This window comes from Cydia splendana, chromosome 10 (genome assembly GCF_910591565.1).
Source record: "Cydia splendana chromosome 10, ilCydSple1.2, whole genome shotgun sequence".
Lineage (NCBI taxonomy): Eukaryota > Metazoa > Arthropoda > Insecta > Lepidoptera > Tortricidae > Cydia > Cydia splendana.
The window spans coordinates 13346063-13367587 of record NC_085969.1 but is presented as its reverse complement, the minus strand read 5'-3'; the positions used below and the strand labels follow the sequence as shown (position 1 = coordinate 13367587).

Here is a 21525-nt window from a genome sequence, read left to right as displayed (position 1 = left end):
TTCTCTGTTGACCTAACTGAAAAGCTAGTTTTCTGTATTAAGAATAACTACTTACAAGACGGCATTAGTTACATGGCGATTAATATATTATGCAAACTGGCGCAGTGACAAGTTTCACTATTCAAAATGAATCATGCATTTTTCGTACAGAGTATGCTCAAGTAGACATGACATAATATTTCTGCAAGCATCGTGAATATTTTCTGTATGTCATATTGTATTATCATAATCGCACGAAAATCAAAACGTAATGTACCGTAAAACGGGGTGAGTAGGTTTCGCGGGGAGAGGTGGGTAATGGGGAGAGAAGGTTTGAGAGGGGGGTGAGAAGGGATTTTAAGGCTACTGCTACAAAAATAATGTATTCCAATTTAAAATGGAGCTATAGTAATACGCATAATAAAAAAAATCGATCCAACAATCTTCCAAAATCACCTTTGTATGAAAACCCCTCTCACCCCAAATACGAGGCACTACGGGGTGAGGTGGGTTTTCCTCTTTATCGTCAAAGTTATGAAATGGAACTACCCAAAATAAAATAAAAACTAAAATACAAACGTCCGGAACACTTATTATATACACCATTCAGTTTTCATATGTAAAAATAAAATGTTATCGAGGTTTGAATTTCAGTTTTGACCCTACTCACCCCATTTTACGGTAACTTTATTTGCCGTTAGATTGTTTACTGTACCAATAAATGAAATAACAATCAAATCGGTTTCATACAGCTTTTCCATTTCCAGTATGTAACAGCACAATAACGACCTGTCGCAGCGCACTTAAAATAAAATAAAAGGCTGTTTATTTCATGACAAGGCAATATTTGATAGGTACTACCTTTTACGAGCTCGTATAAATGAACACAGTAGGTAACAAGTTTTGCGCACCTACATCGTATAAAAGTAGTAAAAGCGCTATGAACGTGGGTTAACTTTACCCGATTTCTTATCTTTATATTCAGGAGTTTTATTAGTTCAGCCAACGCCGTTATAAGCGTAATAGAGAAATCTGGGAGTAATTATCTTTATGAATTGCTTTTAGGGTATTTTACTTACTATTACTGTTAATATTTGTGTTAGCTGTATAAACGTTTAAAAGGTAGACACATTTGCATAATTTTATTATGAGACTAGGGATTAAGCTATTGTCATTGTCATTATGATAAACATTATAAGCTTTGTTTTGTAGTAAGTATATTATCATGAGGTAGAAATCAACAACAATCAACTTATATAAACATGCGCTTCGTTGTGAAAATATGATTTCATTTTACGATTGTGGTTATTCGATAATTAGACGCCTAGACGGCAATTGGCCATTTTAATATACCGAGAATCATTATTTTATCATAAAATGAAACTAAACACCTTATTAAAAGTATTTATTAATTTAAAATTGAGTATTGGTTGTTGTTGTTGTCGAGGTTGAAACGTAAACTTAGAAACTTATTATTACATAGTAAATTTAGTCGAAGTTTTTTTGGCACAATTTGAGCAGATCATCAAATTGCTTTTTGGCCAAATCTTTGCAATCTCTCCGTTTAATTAGGCTGTGATATTTGAAGTTTCACAATTATTAGGCTAAATTTCACTGAGAATTTCGTAGTGGTAGTTCGATTTCAGTGTGTTCGTTACATTTTTTTTATCTCAATCGTTATCTTTATGTACTTTGATCTACATTGTAGATAGTATTGTAGATTCTACAATATCATCTGCTCATTCGGTCAAATCTCAAATCGCAACCTGTCTATTATTAATAAGTCGGGTAACACTAATTAGTACATTATTTCAATTTAATGGTCATTTTATTGTATGTGTTATCATTTATATATTGCTCCTTTTATACACGTATCTCTAAAGTTATTTCTAATTTGGGTTTAATTCAGAGCGACGCCGGTGTCCGATTTGAGAAGGGCGGAAAATTGTAAGAAAGCTATTTACAGCATACATAATCGATCATACAAAGCAGTTTGGAAAAAAAATCAAAGACATACATTTAATTAGAACCCAATATGACCTTTTAGAACTAACATGTAGTATCATAACATTCATCGTTTTTAGGGTTCCGTAGTTGAATAGGTCAAATAGGTTTCTTTACCGCCGCGGCATACGGATGGCAGCGTAGCACTGAGTTAACACGAATTCCAAAATTTTTTTATATGAAATTTAAGTATACAATTTCAAAATTGTTTGGATAAAAAATTTCTCAATTTACATAGCTAATTATTTACCTTTTCGACTCTAACATTTGTTGCGTCCAAAACAGTTTTTTATCCACTTATTGTAATAAAGTAAAAAAAATGTGCAAATAGGTACATATATTATGTATTTTTGGCCTTAGTTTTGGCAAATATCATATTATTATATCTATGACTTTAGCATCAAGATTAGCCTTTCGTTTTCTGACAAGACCGTGTAGGTAGTATAATTATCTGTAAAGATAATTATCACCAGTCGATGAAAGGGTGTTATCCCATATTTTTAATGTATAATCCACACCAATAAAACTATCAAATATTTTCACAAAAATGGCAGTATTATTGTATCTATTTACAACAATTTTATAAAAAAAACTTTACCTTCTTCTGACATCATTACGTATTATTATCTTCATCTGAAGACAATCTTATTCAAACATTTTGATTTAATTAATGGAGGAAAATTTTCTAATAAGGCAAGACCGTATTATGTACATGCTAGAACTTTTGTGTTTATATAATTTTACTTAGAATCTTTTCCCGACAGAAAGCAATATAATTTTCCCTACAGTAAAACACAAACACAAAAGTTGTAGGATTTTAACGGTCCTGCCTTATAATGCGCTGCTACTCACTGATCTTAATATAAAAGTCATAAACCATTTATAAACATTTCAATAAATTAACGTTCTAAAATAAAACAACCGACGTGTCAAACGAGTTCATATTCAATTAAACTACCTACTTCACTTTTTACACGATAATAAAGTCTGACTCTCAATTCTGCTAAGAAAATTGTCACGTTAACATTGATTATACCCTTACAGCTATACAATACGTACTATCGAGATATGAGTTAGATATTTACAAGATTCAGAGGAACTAGCACCGCATTTGTGTCTGATATAAAGCATGCCCTCTTACACTTGCTAGTAAGAATGGAATTATTTATGTCACCCTAGGACGGTGCTAGCTCATCAGATGGTCACAGTCACTCTCACAAGTCCTTGATCGCCTACACGTCGCTCGGGGACGAGGAGGCGGATGTTGGCCGCTAGTGAAGCTGGCTCTTGGTGCTAAAGCCATAGTGCAGATATGGAGAGGAGGCCCCATCCCTTGGGCCTGAGGAGTTGCCCCCCGCCGCGCCGCTTGGACACTTGAGCGCCGATCGCAGCTCCGAGGCCATTTCCGAACACAGTGAAGCCTGACCACACAAAGCCACGGTACAGTTTCAAATTTATTACAAAAAACTCATTATTAGTTAGAAAAATTGTACCTCTTCTTTCTGTAGTTCCGATATAAGGCGGCATTAGGAAAATAAATAAATAGTGTTATCGGCGGCATTAGGAAAATAAATAAATATATTATGAGATCTACCTACTTCATCTTAAATAGCGTTAACCACGGCTGCATAGTGCATACCCTGCTAAAACTGCTTTAGTGCGTACTGTCCAAAAAGTACTTGTTGAAAGTGCTATGCTACCCATGTCTGGCTGTCAAGTTTCACAATACAGATAAAAAAAAGTTCGCGCGCATCTTGACTCACTCATATGACTATGTTACTACTAATACATATTTACAAAAGTACCTAATCTACTCTACTGGAGTCACAAACGCAGATGTTAGCCAAATACCATTATTAAATCGTAAAGATTTACCCATGTGCTGACTAAAAATAAACCTAAAACAAAATAAAGTTAACGATGAAACAAAAAATATAAAAAGAAGAACTGAAACAAATAAATAAACATGTTGGTAATTATTAGTGTGACATTGTTAGTTCATTATCAATATTATCGTTATAGGTAGGGCCCTATTATTAACCTAATTCCATAGAAGTCGTAAATGTTCGTTCTAGCATCAATAAAGAAAATTAAATTTGATCATTTGGTTGTTACAAATAACTTATTTGTAACGTGTGTCAATGGGAAATTTTACTTAATGGTGCTTTTGTTTATTATTTCCACAGTTCGGAATGCACTATGCATTGCTCTGAGCACCCTAAACTTTGGGTACTTGTAATTTATTCAGTGTCACTTGCGCGATGCTGACAATTAATAAGTATCATGCACTCATTTACAATGTTAAAGACAAGTTTCAATCTCTGCATACTTGGCCACTTCTTCTTCTTCTTCTTAACATACCTTTAGAGTAAATTTACTATGGCTGTAGTTTCTATTATCTTCCCCAGTTGCATACCTTGATTTTTTCCATAAAGTGATTATTATGACGTAAACTCACCCGTTCATCCACAGCAACTTTGCGACTCTTCCACACGAACTCACAGACGGCGATGACACACGCCACACCCATGCCGCCCATCAGCACCACGAACACGCCGCCGACGTTAGCGAGACCCAGCTCGTTTGCTGTCGACGACGATTTTGATGTCTCATCCTAGGAATCAAAGAGATTTGTTAGCTAGTTAGTTAAGCTTCCTGTATTTTAGGCATCGTGTCTAACTTGAGTTCTGTTTCAAGTTTTTGTAGTTGAATTATCTAATATATTTAATAAATATTTTGAAACATACCACATTTTTTATTTCTTTAAAACAAATCAGTCGCGCCAACGTGTATTGGCACATTAATTTTAACTTTATTAACCATAAACAAAATATATTTTCAAGTAACAAGTGCTTCTCTATACGGGGCATGATTGCTCTGCGCCTCATCGTAAAACACGGAAAATTTAAAACAGGACTTATTGTTTTCAGTGCATTAAAATTACAAAAATCCAACCATGATTTTTTTTTTGCCAGGCTTGACGCACGTTTAAGGATGACTCACACTAGACCGGGCCGAGCCTGGGCCGAAGCGTCCGACATGTCATTTTCCATGACGGCTGATCGGTGATCACGTGGTGATTTCCATAGAAAACGAAGCACCGGAAGCTCCAGCCCGATCTAGCGTGAGTCAAACTTTATACGGGTTTGTGACTATGATAAAAAGTTTCTAACTGCAAGAGGACTCTCCGCCACCGGCGACGCGCTATGTAATGTGTAAACTGCATCTACTTAACTCGAACTACCAACTCAATTACACCAATAACAGTTACAGTATAGTCACACAAACACAGTCACAGTTTGATTTGATATTTAGAATTGTAATAACTAACCCCATTTCCCTAGTTACCGTCTAGACTTACCCTACAGGATCCTCCGCCTCTTTTTTCTTTCCACCATTTCGTTTTCAGAATATGCAATTTGCCTTCCTCTTGCAGTTTTAAAACAGCACCACTGATAGCAGTGCGGTATGGGGAATCTAGACAATGATAAAATATTTCTGCATTTAAAATATGGAATTCAGTGACAGCTCCTTTGTGAAAATATGAAATGTAACAAATCAATCCAATAATATACATCTAAGGGTGCGACCCAACATTGACATGCAGGGATTCGCCGAGTGCCGAGCCGATTATTTCATACATTCCAAAAAGTTATTTTTTTCTTTGATATAATCGGCTTGGCACTCGGCGAATCCATGCATGTCAGGTCAGGAATCCACGCACCCTTAGATGAATATTATTAGATTGATTTGTTACATTTCATATTTTCACAAAGGAGCTGTCCCTAAATTCCATCTGGCCGCATCATAAAAATAGTACAATAATGTTCGACAGCAAAGGTAACAAAAGCGGCGATAATACCGATAAAAGTCATGAAGTGCAAACTTTTACTAAAACCTTCTTGGAATTTCATTAATTGAAAGCTGAAATAACGAGATTTTGAAATCAGTCATGTCAAACAATTTTGGCTTTCATGTCAAAAAACGTAGGTGGCGTTCACAATAGATCAGCGATGGTCGCAGTGATACATAGGCTTTGGAGCCTTATATAAGAAGAAGAAGAAGCACGGCATTAGATAAGGACGATTTGGAACAAAAACTTACTAGGTGGCATCGCGATCCCGTAGCCCTTGGAGTCGAGCATGCCGCCGACCTGCGTAAGGTCGCAGTTGCGCTCGACCACATACTCGATGGTCGTAGACTCCATCAAATACGCGTACCCGCCCTTGCCTCGCATCACACGCTCCTCGCCCTCCTTGTTGGTGGTCGCGAACACTGACGGCCTCGCAGATTCCATAAACGACCACATGCGCTGGTAAGTCGAGAAGTTTGAATCCTGTTGAAGTTAAATTAAATTATGACATTTATGAGCAACACAAAAATAGGATTATAGCCTTATCCTCATCCGTCTTGATCATATGTTTTTTATAAGTTATTTGTCAAAACTTTAAGCAAAACATATTAGTGTCATCACGTAAAATTGTGTGCCTTCAGAAACTGAGTTGCGGCACTATGGCCGACAATGAAAATTTATGAACGATTTTTATATTACCTTATAATCCACTATGTCACTTTATCAACGCATTAGATTAGGACTTTATATTCTAATTAAGACTTTGAAAATATATTTACTTAGAAGACTATTAACTGACTTATCTAAAGAATCCATCATCTAAATAGTCACTCGAAGAACAAAGACGCGTAAATTTGGAGAAGCGACGCCAAAAACAAATTTCGCAAATTCTAGTTTACATTTCATTAACGCTTGCTTCTAATACGCGAGTATTTACTCGGCTTGAATAGATGCGTAACTGTGAAAAGTTATTATGCAAAATACTTAATTTTGTTGTCTACAGCTTTATTTTTTACACGAGTATCGTAAAAATAATCTTACCCTGAAGAAAGCAGCGGTGGAGCCTCCTTTCAAAGCGCCATACTTGATTTTTGTCTGTTTTGCGAGATCTTCCGCGCTCTCAATAGGCGAGTCCATGCGTTCGACGGTCAGAAAAGCGGCCAAATTCGCAGTATACGATGATATCATGATCAAAGTGAAGAACCACCACATTCCAGCGACCATTCTTGTTGAAACCGCTCTGGCAATACATTCAGATTACAAAAGTTAAGTCTTTAATTGATCAGGTTTCTAAGTGCCGCTACATCAAATTAAGTGTTCAAAGGAGCTGAAATCACTAAACTAACGTTTGAACATGTTGAGCATCTACTTGAATTGAAAGTCTAGTGATTCGATAACTCGTGAAATGTAATCTCAAATGAGAATCTTTGTAGCTTATCTACTAAATACTCAGATGTGTCTTCAATCAGTTTTGATATCAGTAGCTTCTGAGATCGATGTTACATATTTCACATCACATGGCATGGCATGGAATTGTAGGTACATTAATTTAAAAAGAAATAAGTTGAAGACATGTAACATCGATCTTTAGAACTTATCTATGACTTAACTTTAAATTTTGATGCAGCAAGCTATGGATACTACACAAGCACAGAGAAATCTTATCTGGTGCACTGTTATCGGACAGTCATACCGGATTCCAAAACAAAATTGTCAAAACCATAGCTAACTATTGTGAATCCAAAGCTCATCGAAAGTACCGAAACATCTCTATTTAAACCGGACGGTGTAGGTTTACTTACTCAGTAACTACCGATGCTTGAAATTCACAAAGGGTTGTGGTCGCTTTGAAACTAATTAGTGAAAAGGAGTTCTTCATCCAAGCTTCGCAGTAACCGAAGGCTACATTTCCGTATTTACAAAGACGAAAGAATATTTGCACTATCGGCTAGTTCATTTTAACGAATAGGACCAAACAAAGTGCCTTCAGAAACCTTTTGCGCCAGTATGCGAAACTTGAAAACTGAGGGTGCAGAATTTTAGCCAACCGTTAGTAGTAGATGGGACTTACTTCGGTGCGATATCCGAACCTTGCTGCATCAAGGAGCCGATAGTGAACCACAGCGAGTTCAACAGAGTGAATTGATTCTCCAGCACCTGCGGCTCGTCAAGACAGTTCCTCGGGCTGTCCCACTCGTACGGGCTGAACCTGCGCCCAAATACCGCCCATTTAATGACTGTCCATTACTCACGCTCACCATCAATTGCTCTTCATGCACTTCGTCATTTATTTGACAAAGGCCAAAGGCGTAAAATTGCTAAGTATTCAAAATTATGTCCAAATCGGAAAATAGCCAATAAGTAAATAATTAGGTAAGTTATATATTGAAGCATCATTCTTAACTACTCATTTAATTTTCGCGAATCAATTGGTTCATAATTCCAAGTTATTGACAGTTTACGATTTAGAGAAATTTGGCATGTTAACATTTTACAACTTTGACAAATGACAAAGCGTTCTCTCGCTTATCTTTTTGATGGTCTGAGCGTATTTTCTAGGAAAATAGGGTTCTGTCTATCGCACGGAAAAAGTACCCAAATGTTACGGATGTTCCTAACAGTATTCCTCGAAAAAGGACGAGTCATTCTCGACCGTCCTAGCTTTTCATAATTCAAACTGTATTGATTTCGCTGAGGTCACTATTCTCCAGCGACACTAAAACCACATTTGAAACATTTTAGTGCCAATGCCAAATGTGTTTTCAAAATCGCTTTTGCGCAATTCTTCTATTAGTTATCTTACTTGGGTAAAAAGTCACAGCTCTGCTGCATTAGAGATCCAATGGCAAACCACAGACAGTTAGCGAGTGAAAATATATTTTCCATTTTCTCTCCGTCCGGCGACCGCGTTTGATGCCATTCGTACGGAGTAAACCTATTGGATTAGCGCATTTAGCACACGAATAAAAAGTGGGTTACTTTATACGAGAGGGGTGTTCTACAAAATATTAAATGGCTTTGCTTTAGCAAGAACGAAAGAACGTACCTGGCCAAAATAAATAGTAGCACTGAAACACCCAAGTATGCCGTGGCCATATAAATCCAGACGTCCAAAGACAATGGCGAGAGAAACGAAAACAGGTTCGGTGGTTGCTTTATAGGTTTGCGGTAGAGAACCGAAATTCCGAGGTTCATGAAAGGCATTGTGAAGTCGACCACTTGCTCCCTGTTAAAAAAGAATTGTATAAAGCGGAATGTGTATTTTCTTTGTGAGAATAAAGTACCAAACATATTGTAAGTGTTCGAGTAGGTACCCACGTACCTGTCGTATGTAATGGTTAGATCCGCAATGGCTACGTCAGCACGCTGTTCTAACAATTCTCTTATCATTCCATCCCATTCTTTAGTCTCCCGATTGAAAGAGCCGTATCTGCCATCAGGAGCGAGCTTGAATGTGTAATTGAAGCCCAGAATTTTAGATATCTCATGAATGAGATCGATGGCGTACCCTTCGAATTGCGCATTTCCTGTCAACTTCTCGCTTGCTTCCTTCCGCATACAATATGGAGAACTCTATGGAAATATTGAATATGTAAATGTGAAACCAAATAATGTAAGTAATATGTTGCCGTCAAAGTAAATATGTCGACCGCAAAAGTAGCTTTACATCATAGCATCATGTGATTTTTCTATATTCAAGTGCGATTTACTTAAGGTACTTATTTTCTCGTTTACTCGCGACAAAATACTAACGTACCTGCTAAGGAGGGGACGTAGAGCTAGGAAATTAGAAGGAAACAAAAGATATGGCGCACCGCACGAAACATTGAACCCTATTCAGATTTAACAATTCGTTACGGCAAGTTTACGTTTACGTTTTATGCAAGATCAAAAGATCTTATTTTGATACGACCTTGAAGATCGCTCACGCTGACTGGTGCATGCAAAATGAAGTGAAATAGTGTAGTAAATAAAGGTAGTGGACCCCGCAGTAATTCCTCAGCCAGAAAAAACTTTACAGTATGATAAAGTATCAATAAATAAAAAGTATTGTATAAATTTCCAAATAATAATAATAATAGAATTAAAGTAAATACCTAAAGTCTGAAATCGTTAATATCTTTTTACGGAAAAATGCTCCGTTCAAACTTTCTTCACCGGACATATTCATGTAACGTATTGCAACAATATATGAAATATCAAAAAAAATATCCCAGCAGAAATACCAATATTAATAAAATATAATTTTTTGGCATGTCTTGGACCGGAAAATTGCTCAGTCTAATTTTTTCACTGGAATGCCATTTTATTGCAGTTTTATATACAAAATGAAAATCTAAAAAAATTACCATCTAACTGTACTATTTTCAGAAATTGCCTTTTTACTCGCTGTGGAAAATTTCTCTATCCATTTTATTTACTGAATTAAGTTCACAGTTGTCTTTCTATTCAACTATAAAAACATACAAAAAATAACGAGCGTATTAAAAACTAAACATATCGGGAGCAGTGTGTAGGAAGCGGGGTGTACAAGGGATGATATTTCTTTTGGATATTTTGGATTCAAGTGACTACTTAGTACATATTTAAAAATAAATCAGGCTGAGAAGTTTTCCACTCTCAGTTTTTAATAGTTCTAAAATACATAAATTTGGGTATGCATTTTTTTTTTCTTACCTACTACGCCAAATTATATTCTAAGATCATATAAGAAGAAAAAAATGACAGAGCAATTTTGCGATGAAAATGAGCGACAAAAAAAGGAATTATCATAAAAAAATATTCTCATGTTTGACAAAAGTTTTAGATTTTTTGTTAAAAGTGACAGTTTTCTTATGAATGGTTAAAACAGAGATTAAATAACAAAATAAATACATTATAAATCTAGCCCTAAATTAGCCTGAGGCATTGTTCCCAAGACGCTGGCCGCGTTCCCCCTCTACACAGTAAGGCTGAGTTTTTGTGCAAAAAAAGCGCCAGCTCGTAGGTCGCCAGACACCCAGACTAGTTTGGTAGAAATTTCTTTTACTAGTTTTTTGGTGTCTGACGACCAAGGACCGAGAGTTTCAATTGCAAGTGCCGCAAATACATAATTCGTTTTCAAGAATGCATATTTGCGACACTTGGTAATTTGGGCGTCGTCTGCTGCCGTCCCTGGCCTCCTGGCAGAGCCCCGGACGTGGGATGGGGCCAGCGTATCAACACATGTTACATCCCACGCCAGGGGCATTAGATTTAGATTTTTTTGTAGTATTTCATACTGATACAAATAACTTATTTGGTAAAATAATTTTGGACGGAGGAATTACTCAGTTCAATATATAAACAGATTTGTAGTTTTACGTTTAAATACCTAACTTAGGAGTGTTTTTTTTTAGATATTTTTTATGTTAGTTTCGGCTCATACTATACAGTAACCAAGCAAAATTTCATCGACTGAGAAATTAATGCATGGGTCTCCATACAACAACTTGCTTCATTTACTGCACTAAAAGTCATACATGAGATGCGCGCCAATCTCCAAGACGATCGTCAAGGTCGTATAATAAGATCAAAACCATAACAAATTGTTTAATTAAAGCCTGACCAGGAATATATGATCATTGTCAAGAGGGCGCTATTATTCTCATTTATATGGCAACAGTTCAGTATAGTCTGAACAATGTGGATTGGCAACTCGTTATTTTGACTTACATACTTTTATTAACTCTAATCATAATCAGAATCCTAATATTCGGTGTTCAAATTTTTTTAGTGTCGGCTTTTACCGTATAAAATTCATGTATTTTCTTACGCGTCACACATAGGTCAAAATTACCTTACATAGGGGCTGCTACATTGTCAATGAACAAAATTGATCGTCTCCAAAGCCCATAGTAAAGAGAATAGAGTGTATAGAGAGTTATTGTCATAGTAAATTTTGTAGTCACTGTAAATTTATTGCCATCTATCGACACAAGATTAAAACTAAAAATGAAAATGTATGTTATATAGGTATATTTTTGCCTATAGTAAATATTTTTCAAACACATCTTTGTTACTGTACTTAAGTAATTCCTCGCTTGTATAACATAACACTACAATAAACAAGTCGTAATAACCAGACTATAATGACATTTTGATTTGTTTACCTGTCAGCTCTGATGTTAATTTGGAAATATATGTTTCGTAGCGAAATAGTTTAATTTCCCGAATGGTTCTTTTCCAGCAGTATATTATTAACATTATTTACAATGTTTCGCTCTTGATTATGTATAGTTTTGGCCATTTCTTGTCATTTATTATTTAATATTCAACACTTAAGTATTATTCAAGTAAACCGCCACAATGACACTGACAACAGTGACAACCTATCATTAAAATTATTGCCAGTGTAAGAAATTAGTTCCAATGAAATTCCGCATCAGTATAATTCCGATCAGTATTCAGATATAATTCCTGGTCAGGCTTTAGAATTGACCTCTTGGCCACGGCGTGGGTTTTATTTTAATATTTCACCTCAATAACTCCGAATATAATTTTTATATATAATTTGCTCGTCACGCCCCTCGGCTATATCACCAGCTATTTTATACTAAAATTATCAATATACTATTTGCGATATACAATTAAAAATAAATGTTTTCGTCTTTTTTTTTCGATGGAGCCAACTGGTTTCGGTTGGAGTCTGTCCTTGGAAATATAATAATATGATAGTTTCCGCGTGAATTCGTGAATTGTAAAAATGTGTACCTAACATGTTCAATATAAAAACTACAACTTTGCGTAAGCCCCCTCTTAAGCCAACATCTACTTCCGAGGCCGACCTCTCAATACGTTCACAAGTAGGTAGTGATGTAAAGTAATAGATATAAGTATAATATAAGCGACTATATTTCTTACTTATGCAATGTGATGGTAATTTACACGTTATGTGAGTTAGGAGAGTGTAAACACAAATGTTGTGTGCGCTAATTTAGGCTTTGTGGGACTCAGGAGAGTAGTTAAATGTTACCAAAAGATTGATGTCGGTGCGTACTTACCAAAATCGTCGTCACTATTAGGGTTTTGTTTTGCAGGATCTCGACAATCTGCTTCTGATTTTCGCCGTAAGATCTTGTATAGTTTACGCCTTCAGAGGAGTTCCAAATACCGGCTTTCTGGAGGCCGTCCCTTGTGAGTTCTATTATGTCGAGAGTGAAGTCGCTCCTGAATCCTTGATGGTCAAACTTTATAACTCCGGTTAAGCCCTTCATCTCTACCTGTGTATTGAAACAAACGAGCGTTGTGAAACTTACCTAATCAGCCTGTTCAACTATTTAGTTGCGGTGGGAACTTTGGATTGTGTTCGTGCCGCACGTTTCGGTGAATTCCTTTCTAGCAAATAGGTTGTCGACTGCTGCTAGCAAGTTAGTTTAGACCAAGCCGAAGACAAATTAACATTTTTGTGCGTGTCTTGTCTTTTATTGGGAAATAAATAACATTAATTCAAGTGACTTACAAGGTCAAAAACAATTGATCTTTGGTAAACATTACGTTATTATTATGTTATGAACCATTACATTAGGATTGAAAACCAGAGAATAAACAGTTAATAAAAGTTATGACCAAATAAGCACTATAATATTACCTCTAAGATACCTAACAAAGTTTTCTATCTCAATATTCACAAAAAAAAGTTAGGGATTGCAATACAATTTTCCTACTTCAGAGCTGTCATGACAAGGAGAAAAGTTATTTTTTTATCATTCAGCTTTTACGGGGGTGTTTTATGAATGAGCGTCGTAAACTTCCAAGCAAAAAATCCTTGGCGATATTAAGATTTATCTTTGACAAGAACGTCAATAAAAATATGATTTATAGTTCAGATTATAAATATTGTTACCTGTACTATTATTTGCAGATGTTTTTAACGACAAACTAGTGCAAAGATACAAGCACAGAGTAACAAAAGCGGAAATCGAACCCGCGACTTCAATGTGACATGGGGGAATAGTGCATTTACAATTTCGCCAACGGAATGCTTCCTACGACATGCTTTGATAATTTATTTATCAACCAAAACCTGGTTTATTAATCAAAGAGGTTTTTTTTTCGTTTAACTTTGATGGCAGGATGGCACAATAAAACTGAAGTGTTTCTACAATAAACATGTAAAACATCGTAGTTCACGTTAATAATTATGAATCATAAGAATTATGTTCTAGCTTTAATGTAATAGGTACTCATATATGAATGACCAGTAGCCCCGTTAGAACACCGGCAGTCGCTAAGCTCGCTAACAATGCGGACAACTAATCCTAGTACCCACTAATGCGCCCTACATTCTCAACTCGAAACAAGTAGGTACATATCCTGTCTCCTTTATACTACACATGAGTGAGGTAGAAAGAGCTATGTTGAATTAATTTCTACTCTAAGTGATGCTTAATCTCACTGTTTAGCCGGCTTTTATTCGGTATTTAGGTGCCTAATATTCAGACGGAAGCGAGGAATGTAGGTGGCAAAACTTTAATTGCTGGTGCTAATTAAACATTTCTCGCCCCGCTGTTTGTTTTAAGTTTTATTAGTTACTATTTAACAAGCACACCGTGCCATTTTTCTACTCGACTGTCCATTTGGTTGATTCACATAGCGAAGATGAATATTCATTTCGCGGAATGCTGAAAATTAACGAGAACCAGTACAATTGCAATTTTTATCCGATAAATTCTTAATTTTAAAGCTAAAGAACCAACTGTTGATTTCGGAGATTCAATGTACGAGTAAGAAACAAAATTGTATGTAATGAAATTTTAAGTCGGCTATAAATACAAAAAGACCTGTGTAATGATTCTTAAAATTCTATGTTTGGGGAAAACTGACTAAGTGAAAATTGGAATCAGCTAAATCATTGGAAATCAAACTATTTAAAGGCACATGTTCGTTATTCGCACCTATATCTTTAATAGGTATAATCCTTCATACAAAAAACAAATTAAACTATACAGAAGAAATACTTACGATCTTCATATAATTGATGAGACTGTAACCGTGAGGCCATGTGTCTTCAGCTTCACACGACAGAGGTCGCACGTCGATTTGCTGTGACGTGTCCAGGTCGTGCAGGGCCTTCGCAAATAAATGTACGGCATCGTACATTAACGCAGTTTCCGTCTGTGTAAAAAAAATGTAGGGACAACTTAGCAAATCGTTATGACAATCGTTAAGGTAAAGGGCCCCTGTTTCGGCAGGTTAAGGCTCTTGAGAGTTTGTATATATTTTTTAAATATTACTAAGCATATCAATACCTTGAAAGCTTTTGAGTAAGTTATATATGTGTCGCAGTCGGATCGTATAATCCGCCGTATTACATTACGGCTAGCCGTTTTCAAAAACAGGGGCGTTTTGAAATGCGGCGGTTTAACGATTAGCCGGATTGAATGCGGCTGAATGAGAATCCGCCGGAATGTATTCGGCGCCATACGTTCTTCAACACGGCTAGCCGTAATGTAATACAGCGAGTCATTAGCCGCCGCTTTGACAGTTTTTAGTTCCCATTTTTAACACCCGTGGCGCTGCCTGACAAACGCTGGGGTGTCCATCAAATCTGGAGTTCGTCGGACTGTTACTTTTCAAAAAACATTTCTTCCGCAACTTAACTAGACGGAGCCCCGCGAAGCGGGGCTCCTATTTCTGAGCGGTTTGCCCTTCGGGCATCTGAAGCTACCTAACGAACCTAACCTACCTACCTATTGATTTAGTGAGACGTCCGTGAAAACATTACACTTTGGGGAAAAAAGCGTAGGTAGGTAAGTAGGTTAGGTTCGTTAGGTAGCTTCAGATGCCCGAAGGGCAAACCGCCCAGAAATAGGAGCCCCGCTTGCGGGGCTCCGTCTATTTAAGTTGCGAAGGAAATGTTTTGGAAAATAAACACATGTAGTGCGGTGGGACCATGGTAAAAATAAATTAAATTGCAAACATTGTCAAACTCCGGTTACGTAGGCGACCGAAAGAACTGGTCACTCTACAATCTAAAATAGTAGTACGATGCGGCTAAACGTTGGCCGCCTTATTGAAGAACGTATCGCAATGACAATCCGGCTAATCGTCGAACCGCCGCATTTCAAAACGCCCCTGTTTTTGATAACGGCTAGCCGTAATGTAATACGGCGGATTATACGATCTGACTACGACATATGTATAAACTGTAGGGTTTTAGTTGAAACTTTTTTTATATGAATTTTTTCGTGAACCTCTTATTTGGCTCCCATTTCGTGATACAAATTTAGCTCAGCTCCTAAGTTCGTGAATTCGTGTCCCCTGTTTCGGAATAAAGTTTTCTTAGAGTAATTGGTGATAATTTGCTGATAATCATTTTAAATATTTAACGGTCTTACCTACGTACGAGTAATTGTAAGGTCAAATTAAAAATAATAATTAAAAAAAAATGTTAAATTGAGAGCTATTTTAAAGTTTTTTGTACTCGTCGACTTTAATGGTTGAATGAAGACTTTGTAAACCATATGGGTACTTTAATACTTGATTAAAAGCCAAACTATATAAATAAAAATATTAAAAAAAAATATTTACAAAAAAAAATTAACTATCTTATACGTTAAATATAAATCAAAACTAAATACACAAAAATAAATCAAATAAATTGAATTATAAATAAAATTGTGCTAGTAGTTAATATGAGAATATACGTGGAATATACCTTAAAATTTTAACTCGGATCACATTCAATTCAAACTCGTTTTATGAGAATTCTAGTGAAAAAAACATATACCGAATTTCGCTCATACGAAACTTCATGAAATACATTAATTGTTTTCTAATTTATTTTTTTAATTATCTTCGTTGTTATATTTAAAAACAAGCACTCAAAATGTATCTAGAAAATCCTTGATTCGTTAGTGGCACGAAATAGGAGACACACGAAAAATAAAATGACCGCTATTTCGTGAGTCGATTTATTGCAATTTAAGGTATTTCTATGCATATATTCAATCTTTTTTCTTATCAAATCAAATACTAAGGAACCCACAGAAACACTCCCAAAAACTTTTATTCGAATGGGTTTAGCTTTTCCTTCCTATAAGCTTAACAAGTGAGAGCGCGCACCTTACGCCTAAAAAAAGTGCACGCATACAACACAGCTGTTCGCGGCCTTCTGACAGTTTCGACCGTCGTATTACTCTCAGTTTAATCACTAAAATATTGGTTATTATTTTATTGAAGAGATTAAATAATACAGATTTTTTTCATATGTATAATTTGAATAAAAAATATTAGAATTCCTTATTATTTGCGCCAGAAACAAAACTAACGAAATAACGTACTAACACGAACTTGGGGCCCTTTAACTTAGTCGACAAACGTCAATCGAAACTTAAAACGTATGATTACGGATGCGAACGAAAAGTCGCGTGAACATTTCCATTCGTTACTTAAGAAAGTTTTTTTTATAAACAATTGTCACTTGGCTGGGCTCGCAGACGCAAATACAACTAACAGTATGTAGGTAATCAAAAAATGTAACAAATAAGTACTTAAGTATCGTCGGCCAGGCCTGTTTTGCTTTTTAGTACAAGGCACAAAGATGGTCGAAAGAATCTGCTAGGCATAGTACAAAAGTCTGACAGACCCACTTTTGGACTGTCACCGCACTAGATGAAAGTCACCAGTTTTTTTGAAGTGAAAACTTCTTTAGCGGCGCTGTGCACTTTTTGTGATGGGGAAAAAATGTTAAACTCGCGACAGGTGTCACGTGACCGTAAGATTCGTAAGACGTAAGACGGACACGTGACCTGATCGAAAAACTGTTACAATGTCATTGAGTTTTCACTTCTGCCGGCACTCCCGGAGTGCAACCCGTTGTTTTTTTTAAGCAGTAAATGTGTTAAAATCAGCTCACTGACGAAATAAATGTCATTTGAACCCGGTACTATTGAATTAGCGATGGGAACTGGTACATAATTCTACCGCCGTAAAGCTAATTATATTTTCGTAATTATTCTTAGGCTCTTCTTGTAATGGATAGAGCAGACTTACATCCTAATTCTACAAAATAAATACGTCGAAAACATTCACAAACTGTGTTTGTGGAGGAAGGTAATTATTACGTGTAAATTTAATTCGAGATAGGGCGTATGTAGTTGAATGAAAATGTTATATTATTTTGAAGATTAAGTTGAGGTTAGTAAACAATTTAACTTAGTAAAGTAAATAAATATCTTGTAAACTTGTATACTCACCTTTATAAAGGTCATGTTTTCCTGTAAACAAAACAAGCAATATCATTATGCTAAACAAGTTTAGTCTGCTCTATCTCTATTTTAGGAATTGCTCAATAGTTTGGTATTACGTCGTTAACTTTGATATTTTCGGGCCAGACACTCTCAGTACCATAGACCGGGGTGACTTTGGAAAATTTGGGGTTACTTTGATAGATTTAAAACGGCCATACAATTACCATTATTCATTATTTACTGAAAATGTTCCTGTAACTAGTTAGATTACTATATATTCATCTTCACTTACTGTAAAAAATCTCGCATAAAAATATATTATGGCTTAAAAACTAGAATTTTAAAGTCGCCCCTGCATTTGAAAGTCACCCCGTTCTACTGTACACACACCTTAGGTACAGGTTACTGTTATTGATAATGTAGTGAGTGGGATGAAAAGGTATAATAGGAAAACTGGAATAATACGAAAGATTGATAACATTATTAATATATGTTTTACTGCCTTACTGGTAGTGCCTAAATCGCAAGTATTTTAATATTGAGTTAAAATATCAAGAACGAATAACGTTCTTGATGTTATCATGATGATGATTTCCGGATGCTTTCCACGGCTAGGAATTATTGTAAAAGAAGGTTAAGGCTCTATACGAATTGGGACTATTCCCAATTCGTCATAGTGCATTCTATTTCATATTATTTAGGTATTACATGAGATTGCAAGTAAACAGTAACGCTAAGTATTTGCGTTAAAATTCATCGACGACAACGCGTTAAAAAAATGTTTATTAACACATGGTGCTATTCTGCCCAACCACACATTAAGAGCCATAACAGCCTATGGAAAACTCATTCAATTTTTTTGTTTATAGTATTATCTCACAGCAAACTTCAAATGCAAAATGATTTTTCAATGAGTTATAGTGTGTGGTAGGGTAGTATCTATTATTTCATCTGTGTTCTCGTAGACAATTTTAAATGTACCTTAGCAGAGGTATGTCCTAGTTGCAATTTCCTCCCTTTCCTTGCCTCATCATAGACCCAGTCTCTGACTACTCTTTGCACGTCCGCCCTTTCAGGGTCTAGCAATCTCAGTGAGGTTATATTAGTTCCACCGTACTTGAATTCTTCTAAATCAACGCTATGTAAGTCCTGTTAAAATAATAAGAGGTATCAACATTTTGTAAGCGACATATTCACATATTTTCTATGAGAGGATTATGTTCGTAGCGCCAATTTGTGGGATCGAAATAGAATAACTAAAGTTTTAAGCTAAAGTATCAGCTATCCCGCCGGCAGTGTTCACTAACGACGGTCGAGATTTTTCCTTTAATACTTCTTGAAAATGTCGCATGTGCAAAGCGATGAGCTATTATACGTGGCTTTCCACAGAAGGGTCCTTATGCTTCAAGTGCAATAAGGACGTGTCCATCCGAAATTCCAACAGAAATTCTGATAGACGCGTCCTTATTGCAGATGAAGCATAGGGACTCTTCTCTGATGGGAAGCTACACATAGGTATACTTCAAACACGAGTGAGTAGTGAGTATTTAGTTAGGTAATCCGTGGGTATTGTGTTAGTAGACAGCAATATTACCAGAGAGGTGATGAGATAGCTGTGGTAGTCCGACATCATCCCGATCTGTTGTGCTTGCTGTAAGACATCTCGAATCCTGTCTGTCGCACAGTCCAGCACTATGTGTGATTCCGCCGAGTTCTTAATCTGCTTTAGTAGAGGCCTGGTTGGATAAACGATTGCCTTCAAATTTCAAATAAAGATAGAGACGTTGGAAGCGCGTTTAACTATTTATTTCACGGAAATTATCCATAATACTTAAAATCATGCCAAAATTATTGTTTCGTTTCATATACTACTTTGTTCTTATACCAATGAAATTATGCTCGTAAATGTATGAGGAATAATATTTGTTTAATGAAATGCAACTTTAACATGAGGTAATCATAACTTTTAACTAACATAGTTCCAACATTTACTGAACTCATTTCGCATTTTACGGAGTTAATGATGTTACCCGAATATTTACATGTGTATATTTGTAGCCTAAATGGTTGTAACTATATGAATCGTTTGTTTTTGACGTATGAAAGATTTTAGTGTTACATAATCAATAACAGAATGTAAGATTTCTTTGGTATCTGTTGGTAAAAGTTACGTACCTGTAGTCATGTGAGTCCGGCAGTTGCCTCACGGCAACTGGCAGCTCTAAAGGCCCATGGGCTTTCAGTAGCTCCTGAAGCCGAACTAGACCGTCGCTATTTTCGTACACGATTGTAAACGACTTCCAACCCCACGCTCGTACCAGGTCCACATAAGCCTGTTAGTAACAAGTAAAATTAAATGAGAAAAAATCAAGTCCTTCGATCTTACAATTAACACGTTGGCTGCCCACCATACTTCACCTAAAGTCTTGCTCCCACGTCCCAAACAAATTTAGTGATCCCACCGGTGATGCTCACAGCATAGGACTACTGAGGTTAATAAAGAGGTAATGAGCGTTTTATCCCACCGGTGAATCCGGTGATGCTCACGGCCACACAGAGAATATTACTTGATCCCACCGGTGATGTTCATGGCAAACAACGTGTTAAAATACCCAATTTTGAGCACCTTATCTCAATTTAACAACTATAAATTGTGTCCGATTCGACTTGCTCTATACTTTATTAGTTGCATATATCACGTGGCATACCAGGCTCAAGGCAGCATGATGAGGATAGAGGTCGACGAGACACGTCTCGCGGTGTGCGCGGTAGTCCCACCAGATCAGGAGAGGCAGCTCTTTGTGTTTCAGAGATGTATAGACATATGTACATACCCGGCTCAAGGAAGATTGCGGATAGAGGTTGACAAGACACGACTCGTGGTGCATGCGGTAGTCCCACCAGATCAGGTGGGGCAGCTCCGTGTGTTGAGACATAATGTATAGAGCATACATACCCGGCTCAAAGCAGCAGGATGTGGATAGAGGTTGACGAGACAAGACTCCCGGCGAGTGCGATAATCCCATCGGGTCTCCAGGTGGGGCAGCTCCATGGTATCGCAGATGGACTGCACGTGCGCTGCCGCCGGGGCGCTTTGGGGGCCGAAGATGGCCGCCACCCCGCTTCGGAGCAGATGGCATACTACGAGCAAGATGTTAATTTCAGTCTAAGGTTACTTGTAAATTGCTCTAGGTTTCTGGAATGTATGCGTAATAGGTGATCAGTTTTTAGAAAATTGGATGATGGATGTGTATTTTGCCATCACTTACGATGAGATACGCCTCAGTCGTTTCTCTCCTTCTCTTGATATTTGACAAAAATAAAAATGATATACATACTTGATACATACTATGACAAAATGTGTGAAACAACTCGAAAGATATATATTGAAGTATTATACGTCGGAAAAAATATTTATTCATAATCTCGCTCTTGGACGAGCTTAGCTCTCGAAATAACTTTGTGCAAAAGAGTAAA

At 36.5% G+C, this 21525-nt stretch overlaps 1 protein-coding gene across 3 annotated transcripts in view; it reads right to left on the bottom strand.

Moving 5' to 3' along the window:
• Window positions 1-2586: 2586 nt before the first annotated feature.
• LOC134794319 (glutamate receptor ionotropic, kainate 2) overlaps window positions 2587-21525 on the bottom strand; it is a 35734-nt gene continuing 16795 nt past the window's right edge. Inside the window, exons 4-19 of one of the 3 annotated variants that reach the window (XM_063766088.1) lie at window positions 21005-21189; window positions 20224-20381; window positions 19643-19784; window positions 19030-19197; window positions 18055-18075; window positions 14819-14971; window positions 12859-13077; window positions 9159-9409; window positions 8883-9062; window positions 8640-8771; window positions 7908-8045; window positions 6878-7076; window positions 6088-6319; window positions 5345-5460; window positions 4442-4597; window positions 2587-3404 (exon numbers count right to left, since the gene is read on the bottom strand). In XM_063766088.1, the coding sequence (XP_063622158.1) occupies window positions 3255-3404; window positions 4442-4597; window positions 5345-5460; window positions 6088-6319; window positions 6878-7076; window positions 7908-8045; window positions 8640-8771; window positions 8883-9062; window positions 9159-9409; window positions 12859-13077; window positions 14819-14971; window positions 18055-18075; window positions 19030-19197; window positions 19643-19784; window positions 20224-20381; window positions 21005-21189 (2600 nt within the window). In that variant the 3' untranslated portion in view covers window positions 2587-3254. The remainder of the gene's footprint in view (window positions 3405-4441; window positions 4598-5344; window positions 5461-6087; window positions 6320-6877; window positions 7077-7907; window positions 8046-8639; window positions 8772-8882; window positions 9063-9158; window positions 9410-12858; window positions 13078-14818; window positions 14972-18054; window positions 18076-19029; window positions 19198-19642; window positions 19785-20223; window positions 20382-21004; window positions 21190-21525) is intronic. The other 2 variants (XM_063766090.1, XM_063766089.1) reach the window with 2 other exon arrangements.